Source organism: Primulina huaijiensis, chromosome 18, assembly GCF_012295235.1.
Source record: "Primulina huaijiensis isolate GDHJ02 chromosome 18, ASM1229523v2, whole genome shotgun sequence".
Taxonomy (NCBI): domain Eukaryota; kingdom Viridiplantae; phylum Streptophyta; class Magnoliopsida; order Lamiales; family Gesneriaceae; genus Primulina; species Primulina huaijiensis.
In genome coordinates, this window is record NC_133323.1 from 20,265,422 (window position 1) to 20,288,989 (window position 23,568).

Here is a 23,568-nt window from a genome sequence, read left to right on the forward strand (position 1 = left end):
TGAAACTATATTCTAATATCATTTATTTTAATTTTAAATTAGTTTTTATTTATCATTTATTTTAAAGTTTATGCCGTCCTACAACAATTATGCGTTTAAGTGCTACAATTTCGATTTCAACTCAAAATCGCTATTGAAAAGGTATTTTTGGTGTCACTTAAGTTAATATTTTAAATTTCATGAAGATCAACTATTTCTCAAAATAATCGCCTATTGGTTGTGACTATAATAAATAACTATAATTTGACATCATTCAATTCATACAATCTACTGGTTGTTGGCTTATTAAATATTATAATTTTAAAATTAATAAATAATTTAAATTTTTTTTTTTTTTTTGTGTGGCAGATTGACCAAAACACAATCAAAATATTAGAAAAAAATTTATTCATCAATTACCTTTATCCTTTGAGGCGTGCATGCATGCATTTTCAAGTGTGTAGTATCTCAAATTCAAAACATCATGATAATGAACAGGACAGAATTGTACAAGATTACCCAAACAAAGAGAAATTAATCTAAAACCCAAGAATGCCAATTATATTATATACTAATTGGAATTGATATTATTATTTACATTTAAAGAGCAACATGCAAATATATTATGATATGGTAGAAATTATTGCATGCATGTGTTTACTGCAAGAGAACACCCTTCATTTACTCCTCCCCTAACCAGTAACCACCTCCTCCCTCCCATCCGCCTATTAAACTTATTACCTCCATCCATAAAACCACCATCGATCCTTAACAGTACACCACCTACACACTTTGAAATGGCTGCAGGTGGGCGGCGGCTTGACGACTCAAGGTTTTTCGTGGCGGCTGCGGTGTTGGTTCTGGGCGCAAATTTCAGTCTTGCAAGGGCTGCCTTGGTGCCCGCCATGTTTATATTCGGCGACTCTCTTATAGACAATGGCAACAACAATGACATGCCTTCTTTTGCTAAAGCCAATTATCTTCCTTACGGCATTGATTTTAATGGCGGTCCCACTGGAAGATTTTCCAATGGTTACACCATGGTCGATACAATTGGTAATGTATATATAGATCAGTATTTTACCGTACAAAGATTTGTGTATCATGGATCCAAGCCAACAATGTTTTCGTGCAGCCGAATCGCTTGGACTTCCACTCATTCCTGCTCATTCTGTGGCTTCCGGTGATCAAGCGCGGTTTGGTGTTAATTATGCCTCTGCTGCAGCTGGTATTCTTGATGATACAGGCAGAAATTTCGTGAGCAACTGATTTTATAACTTGGTTTATTTTTGCATATGCTGTAAGTTAGATTAAGGTGGGAATTAATTGTGGGGCTTTGATGGATGATATACAGGTTGGTCGGATTCCATTTAATCAACAAATCAAAAACTTCGAGAATACTCTTGATCAAATGACAGGCAATCTTGCTGCAGAGGAGTTAGCAAAGTGCATTTTCTTTGTTGGGGTAGGCAGCAATGACTACCTCAACAACTACCTCATGCCAAATTACGATACAAAGAATCGGTACAATGCTCAACAATATGCAGATCTCTTGGTTCATCAGTATTCCCAGCAACTCTCAGTAAGACACATGTTGGGGTTAATTCCCATTTACTAGAATTTTTTGAGGAAAATCAAAGCTATGATATATGTCTCAAATTCGAAGTCCTTCGAGCATGCTCCTCATCGTTTCTTTATTTTTGTGTTAATGTGAATGCAGAGATTATATAATCTTGGAGCTAGGAAATTTGTAATAGCAGGGGTTGGATTAATGGGCTGTATTCCAAGCATTCTTGCTCAAAGCAGGGATGGCACATGTTCACAAGAAGTTAACCAGCTTGTGCTTCCATTTAACGCAAACGCAAAGGCTATGATCAACAGCCTCAGTTCTAATCTGCCAGGCTCTAGATTCGTGTACATCGATATTGCCAACATGTTTCAAGATCTCCTAGCAAATGCTAGATCATATGGTACTGAAAATATTAATCCATTTCTATGATCAAGACATGAAGTTAATTATTTGAAACCATTGTCTTGTTAATTTTCAGTATTCTCTATGTTATAGGATTTAGCGTGGTGAATCGTGGATGCTGTGGCATTGGGAGGAACAGAGGGCAGATCACTTGTCTTCCATTACAGACACCGTGTCCGGTCAGGAGACGATACATATTCTGGGATGCATACCACCCGACGGAAGCAGTTAATGTCTTGTTTGGTCAGAGTGCCTTCAATGGAAATGCGGATTTTGTTTATCCCATCAACATAGAGCAACTAGCCAATCTTTGAGAGAATTGCACCTGTCTTTATTATGATAGCTAGCTAAATGGATGTACTTCTAACTTGTGATGGCAGAAAGATTTAGGTATTTTGTTAAGGAGTAAAGTAAGAATTCATGACTACGATTGAGTCCATTGATTATAACATTTCAACACGAACAGAGAGAATAGCAAGCTACATAATCCAGATTAACATTTTACATATTCAAATCAAACTCAACTAGTGAAACTTGAATCTTAAAGCATGGCTAACTGCTGTATATTAATCGGATAAGCAAATGATTTAGACTTGGAACTGTAAGCGTTCTTGGCGAGCAAAATGTTGACGTTTTCGGTGGGATGAAATGCATCCCAGAAAATGTACTTACCGCGATCATCGCATGGCGTTTGAAGAGGAAGGCATGTTATCTGGCCATTGTTTTTTCCCACTCCACAACAACCCTTGTCAAACACTTCGAACCCTATCCCCGAAGTATTCACAAAAGAAAACTACAGTAAGAATGTGAAAAAAAGGATTTCATCCAATTTTCAATCACCAAAAGGATTATGAAACTCTAAGTGTAAATGTATGCACCATAAGATTTTGCGTTCAGAATCAACTCTTGGCTGGCTTGAGATGAATCCAGGTAAACGAACTTTGCCCCTCGAAGCTGGCCATTGTTGAACCTATCGACCAAGTTCTTAAGACCGACATCAAAGAGTTCAACAGCCCTGTTGATTTCTTCATTACACTTGCTGTCATTGCCATTGTATCGCGCTAGATGGTACGGTATGCATCCTATATTTCCAACTGATGCCACTGCCACTTTTCGCGCTCCCAAGTTGTATAATTCCTAAAGACACAAACACTCACGCGCACATATACATATACACATACTTGTAGAAGATCATTATAAACTAATGAAGAAATGCACAGTACCGTTAACTGTTTCGAATAATCTTGAATGAGAGCAGCTGCATAAGCACTAGGGGTGTAGTTTGAACTCGTGGAATAGTAGTCGGTCATAAAATAATTGTTGAGATAGTCGTTGCTTCCCAGTCCGGAGTAAAATATGCACTTGTTAAGATAGTTTCCTGCTGCAGCAACATCTCCTCGAAAGAACCTAATCATCTGCTGCACAGTCCTAGCAAAGCTACCAATTTGTTGGGTCATTGACATGTGATCACCCTGCATTATATGATCAGATACTCAAGATAAATATCTAATAAACATAGCTGTAACAAGCAGCATTGCATTTTATGTGTAACGACCAAATTATTTCCAGTTTCGTCGCGAATCCCGGAAGCTCCTGACGCATAATTTACTCCTCGAAGTATTTCTCGGCCCATGGTCCTGGAGTTTGGTGGGATGTAGTTTGGAAAACCCAACAGTTGAGCTGAAAAAAGAAACAAAGACAACTAAGCCATAGAATCAATCTTAGTAATTAGCATACATGTTCTACAGAGATTACTTACAGGAATATAGTTGTTCTGTTGTTAGATAGTACCTAAGATATCGACGAAAGTACGGCCATTGGTGAAGCGTCCGGTGGCGCCTTGCGAGAAATCAATGCCATAAGGATCGTAATTTGATCGGGCAAGAGTGAGTATCTGGTTGTTATTGCCGTTGTCGACCAAGGAATCGCCGAATATGAAGAAGCAAGGCACTTGGGGAACTTGATCGATAGACTGTGAAGAAATTACTGTTAAACACCACAAATTCAGAACAAGCCACAAACCACTCAACTTTTCCATATTTTGTTCTAATAATTCATATTGTGTATGCATGCATGCATGTAGCTAGTATATATATGCTGAAAAGGCAATCTTTTTAGCTGTATTTCACGAATGCTTTCTGTATGTGCGTTGGAACAACAGTAAAACATCTTATGTCTCGTGATTTAGAACAATGGATTGGGTGCGTAGTTATTACGATTTTCTTTAGCAAAAATGTGTGGCTACAATTTCAAGATTTTCACTGAAAAAAAGGTAATGTATGGTGCCTTATCTTTAGCTTCTTCGGAAACATAACATTAGAGTTCATGCTCTTAATTTGATGCTAGGTAAGATTTGGTAAGAGAGATTCATGGATTTAGGAGATTGAAATTGAAATTTTAAAAATTTACCCAAATACATCAAATTACAACCGGCCGCTTAGTTGGACTATTAGGCATTGTTTGTTCGTGATATAAGATAAGTAAATGATATATAATAAAAGTGATTATAAAATGAATAAAAACGATAAATAACTCGTTGTGATAAATTATATGATGTTTACATGATTTTAAATTGTTTTTTATTTTTGTTAATTATATTGTGATTACTAAAATGCTCTAATCATTTTTCATGCACACCAAACAATACCTTGGGGCATAGATACATTAAAACATGCTTAGAATATTATCAGTTGCATAATTTTCTTTTTTTCTTTATTTTATTGTGCATGTCACGCCCCGAGACGAGTCATCGACGTTGTTTAACAATTTAAAATCGTGAAACAACAAGCCACATAATAAATAAAATAGTAAAAAGCAATCTATTACATAATTCAGGACAGTTTTTACAGTGCATAACATAATACGGAAATGATAACGTGATAGAAAATAAATCTAAAATCGATGCTTGAAACTTCATGTCTTGAACTTGATCACCAACCCGAAAACATGTGTTGTTCATTATCTTCCAACTGATCTTCATCGTTATCTAGGGAAGGAAGTAAGGGAGTGAATGTTTGGAAAAACACTCAGCATACTCGGATCAATCGAGCAAAAGAATATTGAAATATATACATAATATGAGTTCAAGGGTGATGTTAGGATTGGTTTGATGGGTCAAAGTGTTTAGAATGGGGGTTGAATAAACACTTTAAGATTTTTGGCTCTTTTCAAAATATGAATCAGTTTAGTGATAAACTGAATTCAATAATATTGTTGTCGATATCAATCGGTTAACTAGTTTGAAGTGCGGAAATAAAGTAACTGATAGATTGAATACTCAAAGAATAAATGAACTGCTGAACACAAAGAATTGTGTGGATGTTCGGAGACTTCAAACGCTCCTACGTCACCCCTTTTATCACAAAGATAAGTTTTCGCTAAAAGACTCTGATTGATTACAGAAACTGTAAGAACCCACTTCAATTTGGACTTAAACACTGCCAAACTGAAACTCTTAGTTTCTTACAACTTATCGATACACAAAATGATTTTCTTTCGTAGCACAATTGATCTCAAAAGATCGAATATTTCAATGTAAAGTGCTAGTGATTTTGTTCAAATGATAGCCTGAATGCTATGAATATATCTATGAAATGTGAGCTTTTTGTAAATATCGTAACTAATTTTGTATAACTGATCTTTCACTTGTTCTCTCTTTCAAGAATTCTCAATTCAAAAATCAATCAAATTCTCACTGAACTCCTCAGCTATTTATAGGCTTTACTTCCAACGATAATATTGAATGCATTAATTAATACATCTGTTGATTCGTCCTTTCTGAGTGTGTCAACATTTTTCTGACAATAGTACGATGTTGCAGTCTGCTATGCGGCGATCCTTCTGTTATTTGCGGTCTGCTTAGTAAGATTTGTTGGCTTAAAGCGGGTTTAACTGATGAAGTGTCAAACTGACTATTCGACTGATCAGTTGAACTGACTTAAGGCGTCATATTCAGTTCTAACTGATAGTTCAGTTTTCTTATCATATTCAGTTATCTTTGTTCAGTTTGATTGCAACCGATCATTTAACTCATTGATCTTCAGTTCAGATTACTTCAGTTTAGATAGCTTTAGTTCGAATTACTTCAGTTGTATGGTTTCGGTTTAGTCGATCAGTTCTACAAACTTCGATACTTTATTTGTCAAACTCCGAAACCTTTAATTCTAACAATTTCCCTCTTTATGTGTTTGACAAAACTTAGATTTCGAGAACTGATAAAACTGATAGTAGATAAAATAGTTCTTCAATAGAAATAAACAGATTCGTACAAAATAGGAATAAAGATCGAACCGATTGGACTGTACATCATTTCTTAGCTTTCTTATCAGCTGGTCCTTGATCATTGGATGTCCAGTTCTTTTCTGTGAAGTACCGCCTTGACTTGACTTAGTTGTTGTTCCTCTTTCTCCTTTTTGTCAACACCTGTCATGTGAGAGAAAAGGCGGAGTTCTGAACTGACTTGAGATACTGCATGAAGCATTTGTTCTTGCATTAAGTCCATTCTCTTGGACAAACTTGTATGCACGAAGTCAATTCTGTTGATGAGCATATCTTGGGTTTGAAACAAAGCAAGAACTGTGACTCTGTATTTCTTCGGTTGGTCAACGGCAAGAAACAATGTAGTGATGTCTTTTGTGACATGCTTGAGGTTCTTCATTGTATGATCTTTGATGGAATCAAATCTTAGAGTATGCATCAGTTACGTTGATTTTATTTCCGAGATTGTAGACATCAAATTGTGTACATTGGAATGAATGCCTTCAATCATAATATCAGCAGGAATTGACATTTCAGGGGAGCTTGTTTCAGTTATATTTGGTGTTTTTCCTTTGCTCTTCCCACTTAAAGTTACCATTGCTAAGGCATGGGATCCAGTCTCAATTTGATTTTCCAATTCAGAAATTACTTTTTCAACAACATCCTGTTGTTGATCAGAAACTGAAGGATGATTCAGAGGAGCAGTTGAAGTAGATGGTGCTTCAGTTGTAGTTTCTTTAGTGATTGCAGCTTGTTGCTGCAACTGAGCCGCTTCATATCGTTGTTCAGTCATAACAACTGACCGAACTTATTCTTCAATGCATTTAAACATAGCCTCCAAGGCTATTTGTTCTGATAAGCTTGGTTCTACATCTTGCTCAGCTGGTTGGACAAGTGAGAAATTCAGCTGAATATCAGTGGCAACTGATCTAACCACTTCGTCAACGTTGGCCAGTGATAACTCATCATCTGTGTAAAGAGTTTTTCCAGCTGGTGAAGATCTGGAAGGTGCAGAATAATTGGATGGTTGAATATCCTCATGAACAGATTTAGTTATTTGCTCAGAACCTTGTTCAGCAATTTTCTCCTACAACTGCTGATCCATCTCCCAGAGTTTTATCTTCATTTGAAGAGAGATAAGATCGTTTTCCAGTTGTTGAAATACTGCTCTGCCGGCGTAGGCAGTTGGACCAGTTGGTTTATAGTTCAGCTTCAATTCGGCAGTCACTTCAGCTAGTCTCTTCATCCTCATTAGATCAAAGAAATAACTTTCCTTTCCAAGGCATGTGCGATTGTTATTGCTTTGACAGTTTTCAGAACCATAGTCTCCAAAGCAATATATTTCTTCAGAACTGACTTTTTCTTCAGACTTTTCGCAAAGATTACTGTTCTGAATTGAACCCATTCATCAAAATACTCTAACTCTAATTCAACAAACACATTAATGTCACTCCAGATGAAATCGATGTGAGTCTGAACAGAGCTGGTTGGACTGGGTTCTTTTGACCTTGTCTTTTGGATTAGTCAGAGGATTAGAAATACTTAGCCCTTAAGTAGTTGAGTCTATTTTCTCGCGAATCACCACGCCATTGGATCGTGCGATCGGAAGAATGTAGGTCGGATCACTGTGATAGGAGGTGCACGAAGACCTACAAGCTTCCAGGTTTCACCAGATTCGGTGATGAGCTTTGAAGGATGATCAGCTGGCTTCTTCAGTTGAGGTTCTTCAGTTGATTATGCAACTGGAACTGAATGGATTGGTTCGGCAGCAAAAGGTGCCTCAGCTCCAGTAGACATCAGTCTGATACTGGAATGGCTCCGAAAATAGCTGGTTTGGTCTTTTGAGACCTTGGTTTCTTCAAAATTTTTGGAGATGGTGTTTTCTCCGAATCACTGTCATTGACAACCAGTCTCTTTTTGGTTGTCAGCTGGCGAGCCACAGCCTTGGCTTTTGCAATCTTCACAAAATTCGGAGCTACTATCATTCCAATTTCCGTCTTGATTTTCACAAATTTGGCTGGGGAGATGTCCAGCTTCATTCTGGTTTGCTGAACATTCTTGACATTAAACACCTTGAATTTGGACATCCTTTATGCGGAGTTACTGATAATACCAGAGCTTTCCAACAAATAGCTGAGCTGCAGTGCGAAACCATTCAACCGCTTTGAAGATTGAACCATATTCTTCAGAATTTAGAAGATGATTGTTGACCCGTTCAACTTTGTACCCTTCATGATTGCAGTCATGATTTGAAATTTCTCTAGAGTAAGGGCAGCAAAGGAACCTGTCTTGGCTAGAGCGCCTTTGGCAACAATATCAGCCAGCAACTGGATCTCTGGCTTCAGTTCTTTCTTTGGGTCAGACACCTTGATCTTCTTCCCATCGACAGATAGCAAAGTCTGCATTTCTTCGACATCAGCTATCGTGACTTCAGAGAAGTGTGACAGACCTACAGTAGGTAATTGGAAAAGATTGCTGAAGAATTATTCATCTATAGTCAGCGTCTGGTTGTTGACAGTCATGGAGATCTTTCCGTCACCAGAAACTGTGCTGCTAACATAAACTGCTTGAATCTCCTTCGGATAAATAACTTTGGTTGTCATTCCCAAGAATTTCCTCAAACCCATAGCTTCGAGCTTCAGAAACATGATGCGAATGAATTCATTCGAAACGGATAGAACCGAATCGAAATCAATAGCCATAGTGTTGAGAAGGAAAGCAGGGGTTTGGCTTGCCATTTGCGTAGATTTTTCTGCAAAGAAGATTGCTTTGAGTTTTGAGTAATTGAAAGTTTGAGGTGTCACCACATCCACCTTGAACTATTTCAGAATCTCGAGTAGGTGGAGTTGGGTCTCGATGTTTTTGAGTCAGTTAACCAACTTCAAGGTCCGTGTCTCCTTTGAATGTTTGAGCTTAATTCTTCCAGAAGGACTCATAGTGGCACTTGACCCCATTTGTTGAGGTTCGGTGGTAGTGGCGGATTGCCATTAGCATTTGGGTTTCCCAACCCTTGGATTGTGGTAGTCACAATGGTTGCTATGATTTCATAATCCTGGTGGTGGTGGCGGAGGTGGATTATCGTTGTTTTCATCGGTGTTCCAGTTTTTGTTGCTATTTCCGTAGCATGGGTTGCGGTTTTTTTGTACTGGTCTTCTGTGCATGTCCTACATATGTACAAGTTTCTAAGATATTTGTTTACCAATATATATAAATGAGTGAATAATAATCACGAACTCATAGTGGTCTAAACATGAAATCAATGAATCAACCGATGATTCAAATAAAATTTTATTGTTTCCAATGAGAAGGGAAATAAATTCAATTCAAAGGTTTAGGAAGTGCAAAAGAAAATTCGAAAGAAATCATATGGATTATAAATCCTTATTACAAGAGTATGATGTTAGAATCTAATCTAGTTGTCTAAAATTTCTCCATCCCCCACCGCTTCATCTTCCATAAGCTTTTCCTCGGGATCTTCCTCAAACAAGTTGGCCAGCACATCTTGAAAATGATTAACATTGTTGTGCAGCTGGTTGTTCCGAGTATTCAGAGCCTGCACTGAATTCTTTAATCCTTGGATTGTTGCCTCATCTTGTTGACGGCTTTGGTCTGGAGGTGGTTTTTGAGCTCTTCTAACTCTTGTTTTTCCTTCTTCAAGTCTTCAAATGCCAAGTATTTGGCCAACAATTGCTTTTGGTGTTCTTGTTTATCTTTGTAGAGTTGAGCTCTAAAATTCGCGAGCACGAGTACAAAGATCCATTTCCTGATATAAAACAAATTAAAATACTTAGAACAATAAAATAAAATCAATAATGATAAAATAAACTTTAATGGACAGTTTTAAAGTGATTGACACAAGGTACGAGTAAGAAGAGATTTTTCAGGAAAAAATTTATAAAAATAGAAAGTTCGGAAATTTTATAAGGGTCTAAAGCTTAAGTCAGGAGGATTACATAACCGTTAACGGAATTGGATTTAGCATTTTTTCTTCAAGAGGTTATTTGTTTAACGATAATTAACAAAAACGCAATTTTGGAGCCATAAACGATGGAGTTTTGGTATAAACAAGGCTTTGGTCATAGCGAAGAGCACTTTGCGTAAGTATCTTTCGTTGGATCATTTCAGAGGGTAGTACATTAGGGTTTTCCATCACTATATGAAATCTTGTATTTTTTTTTTGGACAATTACAGCCAGATTATGAATCTGACAACTCTGATATACTAAAATGTCACTTTCTGAGACCGAGACGCATCATCAGCATTATTTAGCAATTTAAAATCATGAAACAACAAGTCACGTAGTACATAAATAGCCAAAAGCCAGTCTATTACATAAATCAAAACTATTTTTACAGTGTATAACATAATACTGAAGAAATAACGTAATGAAAAATAAACTAAAATCAATGCTTGAAACTTCATGTCTCGAACTTGATCACCAACCCCAAAAACATGTATTTTTCATTTTCTTCCAATTGATATTCTCCTTTATTTTGGGAGTAAAGTAAAGGGGTAAGTGTTTGGGAAAACAATTAGCATGTGGGGGACAATCGTACACAAGAATAACGAAATACATATATAGTATGAGTTCAATAGTGACATGTCACATAACATGCTACAATATGAATCAAACATGAGACAAACAGAATTCGAAGCAAGGCATTAAGACATATCTTAAATGAAGCATAAACTTAAACAAGACAATGTTATTCATCTCTTTATCCATGGTATACTGACCAGTCCTTAATTGTTACTCCTCTAAGGGGCGAGGCCATATATCAGTTATTATAAACCACCACATCATAGAAATATCTTATCTTATCATATTTCAAAATTTTCATTACCACTTTTAATTCAAATCCTAACAGTGCATTTTCAAGATTTCTTAGCATAGCCAAGGAATTATGTCGAAGGAAACATATTCGAAATCAGAGGACTTCAAACTAGTAGTGTAATGTTGAGTTTTCAAAAACAGAAACATCATTATTTTAAAACTTATATATAAGCTCATTTCTTTTTTCTATAATTAAACGTGGCTGAAAGTTGCTGGAATGGTAGAACACTAACGCTTTCGAACTCTCGGACTTGTGCAGAATTCGATGCTCAAAAGTTGCAGTATCTACTCGACCTTGGACAACGGCTCTTTGCTCGATTCTTGGACAGAACTTCAGCTACTAGAGTGCTTCCAAATTTATCAGAAAAGGGACATGAAATATGTTGCTCTTCTTGCTCAAAAATGTTAATGTTTGAGTGATATGTTGGTGTGATATTTTCCTCTCAATTCTTGGTGTATTTATAAGGGACTTGGATCAGCTTAATGGCCATGGTTTTAAGGCCATTATAGCCCATTTAATGACATTACCAGCCATGAATGGGCTGTTACAAGTCTGGTTCGGAAGGTTGTAACAATTGGTCAAATGATGCATTTAAATTGACCTTTCAAATTTCAAAAGAAATTTGATGCTCAAGGAGTTTAAATTTAAAAAACATGGCTGAATGAATTTCAAATTTTGGCTAAATGAGTTTGTTGCGTCTTGGTCAATAATTCATTTAATTTCACCTTCAAATTTTCGAAAATTGCAAGGAAGATAAAAGCTTGTACAAAGCTTTATGTGCATGGATATGCATGGAATCTTGGGTCTTTGTAGTGCACGTTAAACGTGTACCTAAATTGTTCGAGCCTAAATTCGAGGTCATGTCTTGAGTTTGAGATTCAAATATAACAAAATCACTCCATCGGCTCAAAAAAAGGTATTATTACCCCATATTACTCTAAACATTTCTCAAATATATGTATCAAAATATAGTTATTAAGTAAGATCAATAAATATATGGGTTCACATAAAGAATTTTTCTTTTTTTCATCAGAACATAGAGTGAGAGAGTTTTGCTATAACCCGGTTCGAACAATAGTCTCTCCCAAAATTGAAAGAGCGAGGATTATTAGGTCATTTCCACCATCAAGGCGATGACGATCACTTAAAAGGTTTTTAAGCGAACCGTTATTGCTAAAACCAAAAAAAATCAAACTTTATCATGATNATATATAAAAGAATATATAAGAAATATGTGTTATTAAGTGAAATATGCACATTGCATTTAAATTTTGGTAGGTCCTATTGACAAACTCAAGAGCACTTGCCTTATAAATCGACACAATCACGCCTATAAAAGAGTGTTGTAGCTACCATATTTTTATCCTCAAAATAAATATAATTACTAGAGCCTCTTTATAAAATAAAAAAAATGAAATACTCCTTTATCTTTTCCATCATGCTCTTCATGACTCTTTCGATCTCATCTTTCGGTATATATATTACAAAAATTCTTGTGAGACGATCTCATAAGTCAATTTTGTGAGACAGATCTTCTATTTTTGGGTCACTCATGAAAAAATTTTATGTCAAAAATATTATTTTTTATTGTAAATATGGACATAGTTGACTCGTCTCACAAAATACATATTTTATATATATATATATATATATATATATGTGTGTGTGCGCGCGCGCACTAATTCCCATTATTTATATTTTTCAAAAAGCAATGTCATAATTAATATAATTATTTATTTTTGACAGGACAGAAAGAATTCAAATTCTGCCCAGCCAGTATCCCAAGAAAAGGTGCATGCGGTGTGGGAGGAAACCATGATTGCTTTTTGCTTGTAATAGGCCAATTTCCAGCTAGCAAAATGCCCAGTAAAATTAAATGTGTGGATGTTGGGCCCAACCACAGCAAATGCAGTTGTGAAATTGTTTGCGATTGATAATTATATCCAAGTGTCATCCATAATTTTCCCATCTATTAACAAATTATTAAATTTCTACCTAGTTATTCCTATATATTTATTTTTTAAAATTGGAGAATGATTTCATTTTAAGGAAATGAATGTGAAAAAGGAAAAAGAAACCTCCTAATGAGAAAGTATCGTTCTTGCTAACTTCAATTTAATTGTGAATTTTAGTTTAAAAAATTATTTTTGAAAAATAGCTAAACATAGATAATATAATATTTATATATAATCATAGAATTTAAGGGTTATTAAAGAAATAAATTAAGGGAATTTAAATCTAAAATAATAATGAAAGAAATACCGATAGAGTAAATTGAAATTGAGATCTCCCCCCATCTGTATCTGTATAAATTTCTACTTGAAGATAGCATATGTCTCCCTGATGTTGCATATGCACTGAGTGTTGCAAGCAGATATCAGTCGAATCCCGGACCACTGCATTGGAAGCAGTGAAGGACATTTTTAAATAGTTGAAAATAACTAAGAATTTGTTCTCGGTATACACGAGTGGATAACTAAAATTGGAAGACTACACTGATTCTAACTTCCAATTAGATGTGGACGATTCAAAATCGATCTCTGGATTTGTATTCACGCTCAATTATGGTGTTGTCTCTTGAAAAAATTCCAAGCAAGACACCACAGCGGATTCAACCACTGAGATATAGCTGCATTGGCTGCAGCAAAGCAGGTTGTTTGGTTGAGGAATTTCGTCCAAGAGTTGGGTGTCATTCCTCAAGTAGTTCATCCAATCTCGGTCTACTGTAACAACACTGGTGCCATTGCCCAAGCGAAGGAACCGAAGTCTAATAGACGATCCAGACATATACTGAGGAAGTTTCACATAATCCGGGAGATTGTGAGAAAATGACACATATCGGTAGAGAGAGTCGCCTCCGCAGATAACGTTGTTGATCCACTAACGAAGCCACTGTTAGGACCATTGTTTGAGAAGCATCGCGAAACAGTGGCTCTAAGATCTATGGGTAGTTGGCTATAGGGCAAATGAGAGATTGTTAGAATATGTACCCAACAAACCAACTTGTAGCTTTTGTTTTATTGACTCTAATGTAAAACAATATTTATTTTAATAATATTTTACGAATTCATTCAACTATGACATTATACTTTATCTGTATACCCATGCAAGGTGCATAGATAAAGTCCTTGAATATACAATTAGTACCATGAAGTCTACCTCGTAACGTAAGATCATGAAACTCATTAGCAAGTGTACCATATATTTTAAACAGGTTTCTCGTTGAATCAGCCGCCTACAATAAGGATAAAGGTCGCTCGAGCTCAAGACTAGCATATGTGATGTAAACGCCATGTTTCACAGACAAGGACATGGAGATATCCATTCACATAGATTGGTGATCAAATTATGATGCACTGAACAACCCTCCCTCGGACTATCCAAGTGGTTTTCACTTATTGAGTCAAATAGTCTGCGATTATGGTTGTACACCATTAGTCTTTTGACCCGGGACAATGTAGGAGCTATACGTACTAGCATGCACTTTGATCCGTTTACCGACTCCATTTAGGCTCACCAGATAGCGTGGTTGGGTGTAGTTTTGAAATACGTAGGAGCAAATGCATTGTAGTCGGGGATTCACCGTTTGCCACGGGTGAAGATATTCTATGTGATCTGATGAGTTAATAGAGCAATGAGTCTCTGGCCAGAGCAAGAAATGTGCTTTAGGGAAAGATGTTTTCATAGTTTCACATACCATGATACTATTAATTCTCGATATACAAATGGATGCAGATTTGATCGAGATATATGTGTTGAAGGGACCGTACTATACGCTAACCATGACTAAAAGTTCTTGTATGCATTATTAGTGATACCTATGGGATCATGGGCGATGCTACTAAACGCTCTTACAATAATCACATGTGTATAATCAGATATGAGTTCTGACATTATTAATCAATTGATGAAAAGAACGAGACTAACTTGGGTAAACCCGAATAAAAATAATGTTATTTTGAATAACATGGAGATGTAAACTAGTAATTCCTATATATTTATTTTAATAGTAATGGACACGTACATCTGATTTCATTTCAAGGAAATGAATGTGAAAAAGAGAAAAGAAAAAAAATCTCCTAATGATAAAGTATCGTTCTTGTTATTGTCAATTTAATTGTGAATTTTTAGGTAAAAAGAGATTAAAATTAATTGTTGAAAAATAACTAAAAGTAAAAATAGATAATATAATATACAAATGATTAGAAACCCGACGTTATCATAAAAACATGTAGTGATTTGTTTCAAGTTTCTGAACAAATTCATGCAGTGACCAGTAATGCTTCAATCAAGAATCACAAAAGAATTGAAAATACAAGAAATGAGAACACCCGATTTATAGTGGTTCGGACGAAAAATAGTCCTACATCCACTTGACCTTCAAGTGTTGGGAACGTTAGCCAAATTAAATGATAGGATCAGTTAAAACAGTTAGAGTATTTAGAAAGAGGTTGAATAAACACTCGACTTTTTTGAACTCTTTTTGAGTATGAATCAATATTTTAATTTGATTGATTCTGAAATCTTGTTTGTCCATAAAAATAAGTCAACTGATAATAGTGTGGAATAAGACTGAAATATAGATTGAATACTAAATGTAAGGTTATGTGAAAACTGAAAAGATAATAAACTACAACACACGATTTTTGTGAATGATCGGAGTCTTCAAATGCTCCTACGTCACCCCTTCTATCTCAAATATGTGTTTTTCACTAAAAGACTTTGATGCATTACACCAGATTATAATAATCCACTTCAGTTGGACGTATACACTGCCAAACTAAAACTCTTAGTTTTTCAAATACTTTACAGCAAATAACTGAATCTCTCTTAACGAGTAGCCTGGATGCTACGAATAAATACAATGAGAATAAGAGCTAAGTGTGTGATTAGTAAACTAAGAAAAACTCGAAAAATGTTTCGCAACTGATTGATGATTGTAGATAGTTTGTCCAGTAAGTTTTCACCAACCCTCTTCAACTGAATCGATCAGCATTATATAGTTTTTGATTTCAACGGTCACATTGAATGTATTTAATGAATAATATATGTTGAATCATCATTTAGTCCAAGTAGATGACTTTATTTGATAGTGGTACAAAATATCAGACCGTTCTGCTCTGTTGCATCTGTTCTGCTTATGTACGAACTGTTAGTATGTCGGCTGATACTACAACTTGATGTCTTGATTAATTGATCAAAAGTCACTAATCGACAGATCAGTTCAGCTGGACATTTTCAGTTCAAAGTAATGTCATTTCAGTTTGGGATACTTCAATTGTTGTAGGTCTTTTGAGTTCAGTTACGTGAGATCTTCCGTTTTAACTACCAAATCGTTTACTGAACTTTATGTCATCTTTTTTAAATCTTTTTTCAGTTACGATCTCTTGATTATGTTCGATCAGTTTGGTTCTTTACCTCTTTTGCGGATTTAATTGTCAAACTCTGAAACTTATAATATTCCAACAATTTCTCGCTTTTTGGTGTTTGACAACACTTAGATGTCTTGAACTGATTATTCTGATAGACTGAAATAACAAAATTGATTGTAGATAAAATAATGTACAGATTCATACATGATCAGGAAAAGATTTTTCATTGAATTTGAAATAGGTAAGTAAATATTCGTACATACATTTCAAAATGAAAAAAATACAGATGTCCAATAGAAAAGCAACTGATTTAGGACACTTGGTCATTTCTTGGACTTTTTATCAGCTGGTCCTTTGTCAGTTGGTTTGTCTGGTTCACTTCTCTTCTTCCTGCTGACTGCTGTTGTCATATGTTTTTCCCTTTTTTTGTCAACACCTGTTCAAGACTTGGGTGTCATTCCTCGAACAGTTGATCCAGTCTCGGTCTACTGTGACAACACTGGTGTCATTGCACAAGCAAAAAAACCGAGGTCTCATCAGCGATCCAAACATATACTGAGAAAGTTCCACATAATCCGGGAGATTGTGGAAAGATGAGACATATAAGCGGAGATAACTGCCTCTGCAGGTAACGTTGTTGGTTCATTGACGAAGCCTTTGCCAGGATCATTTTTTCATAAGAATCGTGAAGCAATGGGTCTAAAATCTATGGGTAGTTAGCTATATGGTAAGTGGGAGATTGTTAGAGTAGGTGTCCAGCGAGCCAACTTATGGTTTGGGCTTTATTGACTCTTATGTAAACACAATCTTTATTTTAATAAGCTTTGTGCATGGGTTCAGGGGATTGGTCTGAGCTTGGTTGGGTCTGGGCATGGTCCAGGGTCGGTGAGGGTAAGGTGGGTTTGGTGGTGGCTCGAGCAGAGAGTCCTAGTTAGGTGGAAGGAGTTCACGCGCAGCTTGCATCTTCTGTCCAGGAGAGTTTGCGTGGGCTAGGGTCAGGTTCTAAGGGTCAGGGTTTAGTAGGGTTCAAGATGGGTTGGCTAAGGTCTGGGTCGAGGTGGCTCAATCATGGCTCTGTGGAATTGGGAGATGGATCGGTTTGTTCGATTGAGGGTCATATTTCGAAATTAAATACAAATTAGAACCATGGGTCCACGGGGGTGGTTCATGGAGCAAAAGGGTAGATTAGGAAATAAAAAGTTTATGTTTAAAATCTGGGAAGAAAATATTAAGTTTTGAATTTATTCGAGAATTAAATGCCTCATGAATCGTTAATTAAAAAATTAATTGAAAAACCTCGAATTAAACTGAATAAAATTATGAAAAATTATATTTAAGCTTTAATAATTATTTGGGATAAGCCCATATCATTAAAAGTAAGAAAAAGTTAAAATCGAGGAATTTTACGTTTAGAGGCAAAACGGTCATTTTACACTAGAGAATTGCGTAAAAGCTTGGCAGCGTCCTGAAGGATCATAATGCATGTTAAATGATTTAAAATGATGATTTTGGTGAAAATATGATATTTTATTATTTATGGTAAAGATGTGTAATTTTACTGTTAAACTGTTATTTTTTGGAAAGCTATGATATTATATGTTTTAAAAGAAAATGAAAAATATTTTGAGAAATGTGAATTGATTGTGACAAATGATATATGATATGTGGGGGATCCGTTTTAAGAAAGAACGGTGAACTTATAATTTTGTGGAGATGTCGTGAGAGAAAAGACCTCAGAGGGAGCTCATTTATGGGAACAGGCCCTAGAGGGAGCCCGTCTATGAGAGAAGGCTCTCGAGGGATCCGGATGATCGTATTTTCATTACGGAGCCTAGTGCCCGCCCCCTTGGGCCATGTGGAGCTGGAGACTGATCAGTCGACCGGAGGATAAAAGCTAGTCACTTTCAAGGATCAAACTTCACCCAAAATGATAAAGGATTGAGAGCTTTACGATTTTACGATATATGATTTAATTATGTTGAAAATGATTTTAAATGGTGTATTTAAGCTTAAAAGCTATTTTAAATAAAAGTATGATTTTTAAATGCTTGTGATTGTATATGTATTATTTGTTACTCATGTTTAGAACGTGCTGAGTGATTAAACTCACTTGGTTTGTATGATGCATGATATGATGATATTATGGGAGGCGCTGACGATTGAGTGGATCGAGTGCAGCAATACACTCCCGAGAGACATTTATTTTTCGCACTAGCTTGTTAGATAAAAGATTTAAAGGATTATTGTTGATGATTTTATTCGGGATTTTTATGTTTTATTTTATTTGTCAATTGATCTTTTTATAGGTCGACGTAGAATTTTTAGTTAGTTGACGATTTAGGATTTTTAAGCACTCGAGATTTCATATATTATATTATTTTGATTTATGAATATGTTAAGTTATTGTGTTTAGCAATTTTCGAGTTTATCAATTTTTTTTTTTAAAAAAAATTGAGGTCGTATCAAAAACGGTACTCCAACAAAAAAGTACTTGTTTTGTATTCTTTTTAGCTGTATTTCACGAATGTTTTCAGAAAGTGTGTCTGTGCATAGGAATTGCGAAGACATAAAAGATAAGAAATCAAAGTTGAATGTTTGACAGATTTCTACTCCCCAATACAAAGGAAAAATAATCATAGAATATCTCCACAACTAAATTGGAAAAACATTGATTGACAGATTTCAACTCCCCAATACAAAGGAAAAATAATCATAGAATATCTCCACAAACTAAATTGGAAAAACATTGATTGATAGATTTCCAACAAGAATATAAGAAATCAGTGTTATTTAGTAAATGAAATAAGGAAATATTGGTGTTAATGTATTTGAATTTTGGTAGGTACCATTGACAAACTCAACACCACTTACCTTATAAATCCACACAATCACACCTATAAAAGAGTGTTGCAGCTATCAAAGTAAAATATAACTGGATAGAACAAAAATGAAATACTCCTTGGTTTTTTCCATCATGCTCTTTGTAACTCTTTTAGTCCCATCTTTCGGTATATATATATATATATATATATATATATAGTATAAAATTCCCATTATTTATATTTTTCAAAAAGCAATGTCATAATTAATATATTTATTTTATTTTGACAGGACAGAAAGAATTCAAATTCTGCCCAGCCAGAATCCCAAGAAAAGGTGCATGCGGTGTGGGAGGAAACCATGATTGCTTTTTGCTTGTATTACGCCAATTTCCAGCGAGCAAAATGCCCAGTAAAATTAAATGTGTGGATGTTGGACCCAATCACAGCAAATGCACTTGTGAAATTGTTTGCGATTGATAATTAAATCCAAGTGTCATCTGATTATGTAATGCACACCTGATTTCATTTTAAGGAAATGAATGTGAAAATTTTTTAAAAAAAACTCCTAATGAGAAAGTATCCATCTTGCTAATTTCAATTTAATTGTGAATATTTAGTTTAAAAATGATTAAAACCCCAAGTTGTCATAAAATTTAAGGGTTATTCAAAAAAGAAATTGACTTTAAATCCCAAAAAAATAAAAATGGAGGAGTAAATTGAAATTGAGATCGGGCCGTTTGATGAGCCACGTGTCGATTTATGAAGAATTTAGGAGTCAAAGCCCAATACGCCTTGGAAAGGAGGAGGCCCAACTGCTAGGTCAGTTTCACCACCCTCGCGAAGAAAAGTTTTGTGATTCTGATCGATTGGGAATCAAACAATGGTCGGTCAATGGAACTGAATCTTCTTACTCAATCTTGTCCTCCGCCCAAAATCTTCAAATTCTCTGCATTGTTTGCCAAAAACTCCTCGCAGGTTATCTTCTTTATCCCCACTTCATCTTTTTGTTTGTTGATGACATTGTTTTATAAGCAGTGGAGTGAGTCCTAAATGAGCTTGTATTTGTTTAGGAAATTGTAGGAAGATTGGAATTTTTTTCCATTTTTGTGAAAATGAGCTAAAAACCCTTGTGGATTTTCATCGTTACAGAGATGTAAGCTTCATCTTCAGCGGATATCTTTGAAGAGTCCAGATAAGAAAAGCTTGGTTCATGTTTTTGTCAAACAGTAAATCCATTTTACTGAATTTCATTTACGTTCATTTGCTACTTATTCTTTAACAAATTTGTTTCTTATGTTTTGATTTTTTGCATGTTACAGAGATGAAACTCTGTCTTCCATTTCAAAATTATATGGAGTGCCAATTCTTGAAATTGCTACTTCTGGCAAGGATATTGAGGATAGTGATCTTATTTTTGAAGGGAAACATCTTGATGCCCCTTCTCCTATTATCGCATATGCTCAAGTGGTGAGACTTTGTTGATTGATTTCTTGAATGCCTATGTTTGTCGGGATGGAGGTGTAGATAATCTAGCAGGAAGTTAGAGAATAAAAGTCAAGAGCTTGGTCTTGTGTGAAATCTGTAGACTAATTGATGTTTTGGTTGCAATTATGTTCAGTTATAAATGAATGATGTGATTCTTACTATGCTATATTTTGCAACTTCTGAATCTCAAATTTGGCATCCCGGCGACTTTGGTGTGTTATGAATAGAGTGCGGAAATTTAAAATTATCCTTGAAATTGAACTAGTTTTAGAAACCCTTTCATACTTCATGAATTTTGTTTGGGGGCACGCCTTTATTGTCCAATATCTGGCCAACTTGTATACTTCATGGACATTTAGTTTCTGCCATGTGTTCCCCATGTCCCTCTCACACATTATGAATCGAGTGTTGAAGTACAAGGGTATTGTCAACTTACAACTCATCGTTCGAGCTTTTAGAATAAGTTGGGTCTAACAACCAGATGACAAATGCAGTTTAATCAATTGACTTGCCATCTGTTTGAGAAATCTTTGTTACCGTTTTGGTACTTTTATCTCTTTTCTTATAAGCGTCACTTCGGAGGCGGGGAATGGCTCAAAAATAAGTTGTCTAAAACAAGTCGAGACTTAGGATTTCGTGGCAGAGAATGGAATCAGATCATTATGAAGCCATCGCACCATCCTTTAATTAGTGTAAGCTTCTTGATTGTACTCATCTTCGGGTTCAAGTTTCACCAATGTGTTTTGCAAGTGAAATATTATCAGCTTTTGGGTGCAAACGCACACTAGAAGTTAGTTTCAACCTCAACAAACTTGTCCATGTTATTGTCAGGCTAAAACCACTAGTTCTTTTCTGGTTCTGGTACCTCTGGTAGCCTTTTGCATCGGATGCATAATGGTGGCTATTAGAATTAGAAATGCCAAAGATCTGAGAAATCAAGAACCACAAATGTCTGGAGTTCATCAACGCATGTCTAAAAGCACGAGATGGAGAACGGCTCTCAGTGACTTGACGAATCCAGATGGAATGGATACTGAATGTGAACCAGATTCTGCTGTAAGTAGTAAAGCATGAAGATCATTGGGACTGTTCTTCACGTTTTATGCACTTGAGCTTTTCAAGAGTGGTGTTGTATCGCACCATGATCTGATTCTTAACTTACAAAATTTTGTGGGTATTTCGAGGAAAATGCTGTGCTGCTTTTATACTTTTAGCATGATACAATAATAAACTAATTTATATAAACTTTTCTCGTCCTAATTTTGACCTGGTTGCACTTGACATTCGTGGCAGCATGTCTCCGAAGACGAGGATCAACCTCACATCTATGAGCACTCTGGTGATTGTGCAAAAGTTGAAGATGACTATCAAAAGTTCCTTTCCGAGTGTGGAATGAGTGAATGGGGCTATTGGCGTGGAGGTTCACCAAAATAGAGCCTTGGAAGCTGCTTTTTACAGTCTTTTACTGTGCGAAGCTTTGGATGTCATTGTCGCAAGATTATGGCATCAATAATTGAGATGATTGTATAGTGTTATCTCAAGATAAAAGTTTGTTGGTAGACGAAGTGAGTCCGAGGATTGTCAATATTGAAAAGTTTGTAAATAACAGTTCAAGATAAATGGTAATGTGATGATATTATACTTGAGATAGCATTTCATGTTTGAGAAAAGAGACTCGTGAAATTTAGCGAAACAAAGCGAGAAATATAACTGTTCTGATGTAAGAAAATCATACAAACACAGCATATACATCAACGGACATTGCGAGGTTTCTGTTCCTGACCTAGTCCCAGTGATTTCTGTGCATCTGCTATACCTTCAGGATCTGGCACATTCAAAGAAATCAGAAAAGGAAGTAAACAAGATGATGACATAACAGTAACACACTCTCCATGGAACAACTTACCGAAGAATTGAGTAAAAATCCTGGTGAAGAAGCTCAAATTGCGTGAAACATTATAGGCCATGGCGGGAGGAAGAGGCTTCACCATCGTGTCGATGCTGAAAACACGTTGAACGAACTGCACAAGCACGTCAAAACGAACAAATTTCAATGGATATCAACACTTAGTATCCAGACAAAAAAAAAGGGATTCCTTCCATTTAAACATACCTGGAAGTTGCGCTGGAAGCTGTATCGCAGCTCGGGATCGATTTCAGTGAGGGAGTCTTCGTCGAAATCGGAATTTGGGGATTTCTTCTTGGCGGCGGGGACGTGCATCGTAGGTGTGGAACCTGGTTGGCTCGTGACTTTGAGCCGGGCGTCTTTGAATTTCTCGTCACTTTCAACTCTCCATGGAGCCGAAGTGAGCAGCTCTTTCTTTGTCTTCGCCATTAATTGGCAGGAACAGGAATAATCAACAAGATAGGAAGGTTTAATAAGACGTCGTTTAAGGGCTTGAAAATTAACTAAAAAAAATTATTAAAAAATTCATAATTTCTTAGGCCAAAGTCTGATATACCAAATTAAATTTCAAAACAAATATAAAGTGACCTGTATGAATGAATCAAAATAAAAAATAAAAAATAAAAATGGGTGCCTACTTATTTACGTTAAAAATGATATTATAAAATCAGCGGGTTAGTAAATTTCTTCCGACGGCAACGTACGCTGACGCTCTTGAAAAGAATCAGAGAACGTAAATTACGAATTGTTTCATTATTATTATTTATCAATCCACAATAGTAAGAACTTGTGTCTTAAACACACAGATCATCTGGTTTTGACATTTGGAGCTCATCATCGAGCAGTGTTTTAACAATAAACTTCCCAGTAATCAACAGATCAGGTCTATTTGATAAATTCTGAAATAAAGTAATGATGTATCGTACGCAATCACACACAG

At 35.8% G+C, this 23,568-nt stretch overlaps 4 protein-coding genes across 4 annotated transcripts; 2 read left to right on the forward strand and 2 right to left on the reverse strand.

Moving 5' to 3' along the window:
* Positions 1–681: 681 nt before the first annotated feature.
* On the forward strand, positions 682–2,279 carry LOC140963770 (GDSL esterase/lipase At1g71691-like). Its single transcript, XM_073423160.1, has 5 exons — positions 682–1,035; positions 1,115–1,236; positions 1,334–1,561; positions 1,700–1,949; positions 2,045–2,279. The coding sequence occupies exons 1-5, from the start codon at positions 777–779 to the stop codon at positions 2,263–2,265; spliced, it is 1,080 nt and encodes a 359-aa protein (XP_073279261.1). The 5' UTR covers positions 682–776; the 3' UTR covers positions 2,266–2,279.
* An 83-nt stretch (positions 2,280–2,362) lies between these two features.
* Positions 2,363–4,022, reverse strand: LOC140963769 (GDSL esterase/lipase At1g33811-like). The gene is made up of 5 exons (XM_073423159.1): positions 3,743–4,022; positions 3,507–3,631; positions 3,175–3,423; positions 2,830–3,088; positions 2,363–2,716 (listed from the first exon to the last, which is right to left on the reverse strand). The coding sequence occupies exons 1-5, from the start codon at positions 4,020–4,022 to the stop codon at positions 2,493–2,495; spliced, it is 1,137 nt and encodes a 378-aa protein (XP_073279260.1). The 3' UTR covers positions 2,363–2,492.
* A 16,017-nt stretch (positions 4,023–20,039) lies between these two features.
* Positions 20,040–22,253, forward strand: LOC140964882 (uncharacterized). Its single transcript, XM_073424853.1, has 6 exons — positions 20,040–20,212; positions 20,387–20,463; positions 20,557–20,704; positions 21,292–21,414; positions 21,554–21,778; positions 22,016–22,253. The coding sequence occupies exons 1-6, from the start codon at positions 20,129–20,131 to the stop codon at positions 22,154–22,156; spliced, it is 798 nt and encodes a 265-aa protein (XP_073280954.1). The 5' UTR covers positions 20,040–20,128; the 3' UTR covers positions 22,157–22,253.
* An 85-nt stretch (positions 22,254–22,338) lies between these two features.
* On the reverse strand, positions 22,339–23,098 carry LOC140964883 (uncharacterized). The gene is made up of 3 exons (XM_073424855.1): positions 22,836–23,098; positions 22,629–22,743; positions 22,339–22,547 (listed from the first exon to the last, which is right to left on the reverse strand). The coding sequence occupies exons 1-3, from the start codon at positions 23,055–23,057 to the stop codon at positions 22,474–22,476; spliced, it is 411 nt and encodes a 136-aa protein (XP_073280956.1). The 5' UTR covers positions 23,058–23,098; the 3' UTR covers positions 22,339–22,473.
* Positions 23,099–23,568: the final 470 nt, after the last annotated feature.